Genomic DNA, 9390 nt, shown 5'->3' with positions numbered 1-9390 from the left:
GCCCTAATATAGTTTAGGTGTGCAGCCTTGACGACACCCAAAACAGATGGCAGTGGACGCTCCGACTTGTGATGTCATCATACGTTCTGCTTTCGTATGGTTCGACTGGGGTCACCGTTTTGATTAATCAAACCAATATCGTGCGGGAATATGAAATATTCAGCCGAAATTTATTAAAGTGTCTGAACGATCGAATAAACATCTGGTTTCCCCAGAGCTGGACCTTGAAAACGAGGAGTTTAGTTGACATGAACACACAATCATTGGTTTTCTTGGAAGCCATTTGCTACAGTTCATTGGAAACGATAACGACCAAAAGAACAGGGCTCGTCAAAACCAGCAACAGTTTGGAAGGCGCTGCTGGATCCCATTAAAATGTAATCAATCATCGTTAACTTAACCTACCGCAGGTCTTCTGCTTATGGGTCTGATTGCACCTCATGCCGATGCCAGTGGGGTGAGTGGAAGGAGCAAAAATCCCAAAAACGAAAATATAACCCAAAAAATGTTTCAACGGAAAAATCCCCCCAATTTTTTAAAACACATAATGATCTTAAATTGCAAGCAGATTAGCTAAATACCAGTTGATCGGTTGAGTCTGTCGATATTTTTTTGTTCTTGTTGGGAAGGTCAGGTTACTTTTCCTCGTTCTTAGATTCAATTAATCAGCTGCCAAAAAAAGGATATCCACAAACCTTTTTTGAGTTGGTGTTGGCTTCAAAAGAACCGAGAGCTGTCTGAAGATATGAATTAGGCTACTAATGGTAGGCCTACAGTGCCATTAAACACATGAAATATTACGAGTGTGGTTGCCTATTAATATTTAAGCACTCCATTTAAAATGTTGAAATGTGGTAATACTTTACTTTAATATTTGGTAACTCATTTCAGTTGGCTGCTAAAGCAATCTTGTCCGATAATTCGGTCCGGCATACTTCAGCGACTCCCTGAGGTAACCGCACCGAACCAAACTTTCCAGGGTGTGTGATTGGCTGGGATCAAATATAAGGGGACAGGCAAATTGTTTGATAGCCAAACTCCTCTTGCATCACAGTAGCCTATGTGTTTCTGATCTATATGTTGTCTTGAACTATTCACACACACACACACACACACACACACACACACACACACACACACACACACACACACACACACACACACACACACACACACACACACATTTAAGCAAATCAAAACAGTGGACTGAAAGAGACCCGGTGCTGTCACAAGTAAAGATATGGCTGTTGCAGGGCTGGCCAGTAACAGTTGAGCAGGAGGAGCTCAAGCCATATGTCAAGCGTCAGCTGGAGCTAAGTGTGCTGGATGGCTGTATCCTCTGGGGCTCCAGGGTGATTATTCAGCCTGTTGTGGTGCTGCATGAAGCTCACCCCGGGGTGTCAAGGATGAAGAGCCTCGCCAGGTCGTTTGTGTGGTGGACGGTGTTTTGGAAGAAAAGGTAAAAGCATGTTCACAGTGTCAAAGTAACCAGAAGATGCCCGCACCTGTGCCTCTCCACCCATGGGAGTGGCCGGCCCGTCCATGGTCCAGGCTCCACCTGGATTTTGCTGGTCCGTTTATGTTCCTTGTGCTGATGGACGCTCATTCAAAGTGGATGGAAGCACACATCATGTCAAATATCACAGTCCCAGTTACCACTGACACGCTCAGAAGCATCTTTGTCACCCACGGGCTACCAGATACGGTTGTCAGTGACAACGGGCCCACCTTCACCAGTGACGTTTTCAAAGAGTTTGTGGTGAAAAATGGAATCCGACATATCCGAACTACGGCTTAGCAGAACGTGCTGTTGAGACACTGAAAGATGGACTGCGGAAAATGACAGGACACACACTGGAGACTAAGCTTGCTCGTTTCTTATTCCAGTATCGGATTACTCCACACACAACCACTGGTTTGCCTCCAGCAGAGATGTTGCTGGGGAGAAAGCCCAAATATCATCTGGACCTCCTTCGCTCGGATGTGGGAGCAAAATTTGCCGATCACAGGAGAACCAAAAAGTGAGACGGGACCAACATGCAAGAGAGCGGCTTTTACAGCAGGGGGACTGTATATGTCAAGAACTTTGCCAGTGGCTGCCAGGAGTTATTCACCGCCAGTTTGGTCCAGTTTCCTTTATGGTTGACTTGTTGGATGGCAGGCAGGATCGCAGGCACCAAGATCACGTGCGTGTCCGCACTGATGCAGAGGAGAAGGGGTCTCGGAGTGTTTCGCACGAGAACAGCGTGAGCAGCCCTATGGACTGTGTTGCACCTGTGTGCATTGATGGACTGTTGCTGCCCCCTGATGGACTGTCTGAGCAAACTGCCTCACCTGCCCGTGCCGCTGCCCCAATTCCTCCCCGTGGAGCACAGTCTGTTACCCAGTCTGTGGACTCTAATAGTTCACTAAGAAGGTCAGAGAGGGAACACAAGCCTCCAGAGAGACTGAACTGTTAAACCAAAAAAAAGTGTGTTGTGCTATACAGGTTGTTGTTGCCTGATGTGAGAAAGAAAAATGTTGTGCAATACCGGATGTTGTTGATTGCCTGTTGCTAAAATTGTGAAGGTGGAATGTGAATTTAAGTTGGTTTAAGTGCAATATTATTTCTGTACCTTTATAAGGGGACATACATGCAAAGTCAGTTTTGTTTGCTTAACCGTATTATAAGTGTTTACTTAAAGGGGGAGAAGTGTTATAGACTGAATTAGTGTTGCACTCATTTATATCCGGCACCCTTGTGCCTATACTTGTGTACTCCGCCAGGGGGGGTTCTACAGTTTGCGCTGCACTGGAATGCCCCGCCTATACTTTGGTTGTTATGCCGTGAGCATGGTTTCAGTAAAGACACTAACAAGTGTGCATGCATTATTGCCCTCGGGTTACCACAATGATGATGATGATGATGATGATGATGATGGACCAGTAGTCAATCTCATATCATTCATAATTTGTCAAACAAATCATTCCCCCCCCAAAGTGCATTGATATGGATGTCGGTACTTCAACAGTGACCTACATATCATCTGTATTACAGTATACTATCGATGAATACATAAAGGTATACATGAAGGCATAGTTCACTAGAAACCACATCTATGATATGGTCAGGGTCCATGCATTGGTGGGTCAGTGCTCCTCCAGTCATAGAACAATAAGCAGCCGGTAGAAGCGCTCCACAACGCTCGGCCAACAGACTGAAACCTAAACTAGAGTAATACCATTAACACAAGCAAAATCATTCCAAAATCATTCCATCTGCAGCCATTGGCTTCCATGGTCAGTGACTTGGCGTGGGCACAGAGAGAGAGAGAGAGACACACACACACACACACACACAAAATGATATCTTCTGGGATTTCATCCTGGCTCTGCCTCTCTGCCATCCCGAGTTTTGTGGCCCTGCTCTCCTGGTCGATGGTTGCTCCTGATGGTTTTCAGCAAAAAAATACATGAAAGGTCCCAAAAGTCCTGGACGTAGACACTCTTAAGGTCCTTAAAGGGCTGCTATTATGCCACCAGGTGGGAGTGGGAATAGACATTAGACCTTTTGAACCTTTTGAAAATCTGCCTTTTCCTGTGATTTAGTGACATCACAAGCTGCTTTCCAACGAGACCATAACTGAATCAAAAAGACTCCCTCAGTGGAACCTTTATCCAACAATATACAGTCTTACTTTATAAGACAATACTACTGTGGGTCCTTGAAAGAAACAGAGGATGATCAGGTGCAGCTTTATTTTTATTTGTCTTTATTTAATTTCACTAACCCTGACCCTGACTGCCCGTCGCCAAGTGGCACAGCTGCCTTAGAACCTGCTTCCACCTTGCAGAGATTAAAATTATTATTCTGTCCACCCATCACAGAAGTCAACAACACGTTGAATACTAGAGGAAGTGTAGCGGTCATGCTTCTGTCCTTCTGTTGGTTCTCTCTCACAGAGCGCTCCCTGCGTGATCTCCACTCACATTCCCTGTTTCGGACTGCCGGCTGGGAAGGTTTATTTTTAGGTGTTTTTTACGAGCGGTTTATTCCCAGAAAACCCTAAAACAACTGTCCGCCCCTGAGGATGAGCAGGCGTTTATAAAAGACTTTGTCAAACCCGTGATATTCCGACCACGACATTCCAGCTTCAGCCATGTGTTGTGAGCAGGCTCGGAGGATCTCAGCAGGAGAGAGAGCAACAGCTGCTGACTGCACTGCAGAACGTACCATAATGCTGTTTTTGGGGCTTTTCAAACCATGTCATTTTCGTTATTCTACCAAAGTGGCACCGTATTTCAACCCAAGTGGGCTCCCCCCAGTGTAGCACCAATATCAAACTTAGATTCACTTTCTGTCTAGTCCAATGATTGACTAATCAATAAATTAATCAATTAACCAATTGTTGCAGCTAGCTGCAGTTATAAGTACTATAAATATTCAAAATTGCATGCTGCCCAAAACAACTTCTGTTCTGTTTTTAGTACCCTTTTCTTCTTCTTAAATACTTAAATACTTCAAAAACACTCTTCATATATCATGTTAAGATCCTCAAACTCCAAGTTTAAAACCTGCTCAATTTAATGCTCCAAACCTTGTTTCGGTAACATTGACATGAGATCCTAACGAATGGGTTAGGATCGTCCACAACCTTGAAACCTTAAGAGTTAATGCTTGAAAGTGGCCGTTAAAGTTAAAAGGCTCCAGTCACAATGCGTTAGGAGTGAGTGAGCTGCAGCCCGGTGTGGACTGCCGGTTGGGAGCAGGGGTCCAGAGGGGAGGACAGCTTTATGGGCCCAGCGATGGACCGGAGGGTAGTCGGACAGCAGGAGGCCTTCATACAGGACAGGGAGCCAGCACACACTCAATCGTGTGTTATATGTCCTTCCTCTCTGTCTCTCAGCAGGGACTGGGGCTCCAGAGTGGGGCAGCAGTAGTGGAGCCTGCAGTCTGACAGCTCTATAGAAGAGCCTGCAGTCAGTCCACCACTCTGATATCTGACTGCTCTATAGTATAGCCTGCAGTATGACAGCTCTATAGTAGAGCCTGCAGTCCACCACTCTGATATCTGGCAGCTCTATAGTAGAGCCTGCAGTCTGACAGCTCTATAGTAGAGCTTGCAGTCCACCACTTTGATATCTGACAGCTCTAAAGTAGAGCCTGAAGAACACCACTCTGATATCTGACAGCTCTATAGTAGAGCCTGCAGTCTGACAGCTCTATAGTAGAGCCTGCAGTCAGCACTCTGATATCTGACAGCTCTATAGTAGAGCCTGCAGTCAGCACTCTGATATCTGACAGCTCTATAGTAGAGCCTGCAGTCAGCACTCTGATATCTGACAGCTCTATAGTAGAGCCTGCAGTATGACAGCTCTATAGTAGAGCCTGCAGTCAGCACTCTGATATCTGACAGCTCTATAGTAGAGCCTGCAGTCAGCACTCTGATATCTGACAGCTCTATAGTAGAGCCTGTAGTCACTCTGATGTCTGTCTGAGTCTCACAGGAGAACACAAAACAGGAAATGCATCAACAGTCAGTTGTTGGTTGATTCTATGATCGAGATGGGCACACACACACACACACACACACACACACACACACACACACACACACACACACACACACACACACACACACACACACACACACACACACACACACAATAAAGAAAAGGAGATAAAGGATTAAGACACAAGTTAAAGCAATATCAATGCTTTATTATTTTTAGCTTTGATAATACAACATGGCATGTGTCACATACTTTAAGTATGACTGTACACTTTGTTTATCACTGTTTAAATACACACATATATATAAAAAAGACAATTTATACACAGAAGTTATACTTCTGTGTATACTGACACAGGTGTGTATGTTTCTAATGGTACTGTGATACTATAAATAGTATGTTGTACAGTTTGTCAATGTCCTGATACAGGAGTAAACAAGCTAGTAAAGTGCTACACTATGATAAAGTGTTTCTCAACAGCAGTCCCACCTGGTGAGACCAGACTGTGTGATATATGCACAGAACGAATGATGATGGCTGTGAGTAGGCCAACATTGTAGAAATGTAACTTGAATAAAACTTTTTAAAGTAGCATTGAGAACCAAACAGCTGCAATATATTCAATATTCATCATCATTCATGAAATAGTCTAATTTAAGTCATTTGTTTAGGCATTGGGCATCGTGATCAGTCGATCTAATTCACAACTTTAGAATAAAATGCAAAGATGATACACGTATATAAGCCTTGACATTAATTCCTAATAAACCTTAAAATCCTTCTAACACTTCTCTGTGATCTGTTATTGATTCCATAATGAGATCAATACCTTTTATTCACCTCATCTGAAAGTCTGTGTCCTGAAAAGCCCTTTGCTTGAGATCCACCAATGATTTCCCTCTCGCTAAATATGCTCAGAATAAAGGTTTTGGTTTGGATTATAGTAAATCGTCACATACATTTTTTAAAACTGTATGGTCATAGCAATTATAGCATATGATATGAAGCCATATGTTTTAGCATTTTTAAATACGTCTGCTGAAGAGCCGGTATAGAGCTCGGGCCGTTCTGATAAGCACCACATTTCTACGGTCAGGCTATGGTTTACTGCGGTTAAGGAAAGAGCTTGGTGCTGTTAAGGTAAGGGTTTGGTGCTGTTAATTGCCCAGTGTGAAGCATTGAGTGGCATCTAGCGGAACAAATATTAATTCATAAGAATATTTTAATTAGTGTATAATCCCTTCAAAATCTGAATCGTCGTGTTTTCGTCACCTTAGTCTGAGCCCTTTATATCGACGTAGGTTTGACCCAGTGCCGGTTTGACCCAGTGCTGGTTTGACCCATTGGTGTTGGGGGCGGAGCCTGTCGGAAGCATCATTGAAGGGGGTGGAGCCTGTGTTCGTCTTGGGCGGGGCTTTTGTTGATCTGGGTCAGGGCACGTGGGCGTGGCTTGTCCAGAGTGTGGGTGGGGGGGGGGGGGCTCAGCAGAGTGGGTTCCCCATGCGGCAGTAGCAGACGGTCTTGAAGAGGCGGCAGCGGCAGACGCTGCAGCTGTCGCAGCAGGTGCTGCTGGGCGTGCAGCTCCCCCAGAGCGGCACGCAGTCCGCCGGGGGGGGAGGGTGCCGCTTCCTCTCACTCAGCTCGTTCTGCTGCAGGGGGGGGGGGGGCACAGGGAGGGCACAGGGAGACACCAGGGAGACACCAGGGAGACACAGGACACCAGGGAGACACAGGGAGACACCAGGGAGACACCAGGGAGACACAGGACACCAGGGAGACACAGGGAGACACAGGGAGACACCAGGGAGACACAGGGAGACACAGGGAGACACCAGGGAGACACAGGACACCAGGGAGACACCAGGGAGACACCAGGGAGACACCAGGGAGACACCAGGGAGACACCAGGGAGACACCAGGGAGGCACCAGGGAGACACCAGGGAGGCACCAGGGAGACACCAGGGAGACACAGGGAGACACCAGGGAGGCACAGGGAGACACCAGGGACACACAGGACACCAGGGAGACACAGGACACCAGGGAGACACCAGGGAGACACAGGGAGACACAGGGAGACACAGGGAGACACAGGGAGACACCAGGGAGACACAGGGAGACACAGGGAGACACAGGGAGACACAGGGAGACACCAGGGAGACACCAGGGAGGGAGGGACAGAGATGTAACCACTGATTAATCTAGTGCTTCATTGACTGGTTGATAGAGGATTGTATGTACAGTAGTTTGGTAGTTTGGGCAAGAGAGAGTCAGTGTGTGTGTGTGTGTGTGTGTGTGTGTGTGTGTTTGTCGGTAAGTGAGTGAGTGAGAAACAATTGATGATAGTTTGTCAGGTTTTACCTTCCTCTGTTTCTTGGGTTTTTTGTTCTTCTTGGCAGCTTTAGATAACTCTGGCAATGAGAGAAAATGCATTAAAACGTGAAACATGTTTAACTGTAGAGAGATATCAACATAGCTGCATAATAATAAGACATAATAATGGGTCATTAATGAGACCTACTTCAACTATGTGAACATTGACACTGACAGAGTAGTCTTACCTACGATTTCAATGGATGGAGAGTGAGAGACATTGATTTTGGACAGGGGGTGTTCCGTGACGTTCCATTGGCTGACGAGCCGGTCCTCTGGCATCATGTGGGCAGAGACCAGGAAGCTCCCGGTGCTGGACAGAGCCATGAGGCAGAGCAGCAGCCACACGGGCATCATAGTCTGAAATCATCAGGAGAACAGGCTCTCATCTTCATCTCATTCTAATAGAATGGGCCACACTGATGAGTCCAAATCAGCCAAACCATGTGTGATGTCTGTCTTGTTTGTGATGAAAGGAACCGGGATTGATGGCCACAGTCCCTGTAGTCAACCTTGACTCAACATTTGTCTTTTATTTTGCCCATAGGCAGATGACTGGGGCCGTGGGAGGTAGTTTAAAATGTTGCATTTTTTTTTTTATGTTGGCTAATTCAAGAAATAAAATACAGATGCCTTATAATGGCTGGTTCAGACTACACGATTCTCAGATATTCCACCACGATTTAACATGTCCCACTATGCGATCACAGCGTCAGGAAATCGGGATTCGTCTTCTTGGAAGACTGGCCACACTACAAGATTCGAGGGTGCGATGCTCTAGATAATCTTTACTTTGTATCGTTCACGATACACGCAGCAACAACGCAATAACAATGGATCCCGAGTTCCTATACTAGTCTAGGCATTATGATGGAGGTCAGGGATAGGGTTAGGGTTAGGGCGTAGTGCAGTGAAGTCTAGAGAGATGCACGGATGAGCTGTAATGTCATCCGCACCCGCTGCTTAATATCAATAATCCACCCTGCCCAATCATCATTCATTTAGGGTGACCAGACGTCCCGATTTTGAGTTGCGTGTTCCGAGTCCTGACAAAAGCCTGTTGGCACGTTCAAATGTCCAACCACTATGAAATGTCCCCTGTTGTCAGCGATTACATAGCCAACGTGGTCTTATTATAGCCCGATCATTAATTAAAAGCCGCATGGAAATAATAAGGCATCCAGCATATGATTTCAACAATGTGTGAAGGCATAGGCAGCAGCTGGCACAGTGGAATGCTGATGGAAACCAGCGGACGAGTGTAACTGCGACCCGCCCGTAATTCAACAAAGTAGATATTACTTAGATATTACCGGGTAGGACCGCCAACCGCGCATCTCTACTAGTCTTTACTTTAGTTATTTATTTACTAGTTAGTAAACACTGCACGTGAGCTCCAGCTGTTTGTGGGATTCCCTCGCGCAACTGGTGCCGGGGTTCCCTCCATGTCAACAATGGATACCTCATGGCGATTCCCCCAAAAATTCTGGCATGCCAAACTTTTCGTCGTGGGGTTTTCGAACGTC

The 9390-nt window shown here is 45.9% G+C and overlaps 1 protein-coding gene across 1 annotated transcript; it reads right to left on the bottom strand.

Moving 5' to 3' along the window:
* Positions 1–6974: 6974 nt before the first annotated feature.
* On the bottom strand, positions 6975–8221 carry asip1 (agouti signaling protein 1; the record flags this gene model as incomplete). The annotated part of the gene is made up of 3 exons (XM_084464506.1): positions 6975–7142; positions 7853–7902; positions 8053–8221. The coding sequence occupies 3 exons, from the start codon at positions 8219–8221 to the stop codon at positions 6975–6977; spliced, it is 387 nt and encodes a 128-aa protein (XP_084320632.1).
* Positions 8222–9390: the final 1169 nt, after the last annotated feature.

This window comes from Micromesistius poutassou (assembly GCF_964030765.1).
Source record: "Micromesistius poutassou genome assembly, chromosome: 2".
Lineage (NCBI taxonomy): Eukaryota > Metazoa > Chordata > Actinopteri > Gadiformes > Gadidae > Micromesistius > Micromesistius poutassou.
Note: the sequence above shows the minus strand (reverse complement) of the source record. Positions and strands in the feature narration are given on the sequence as shown.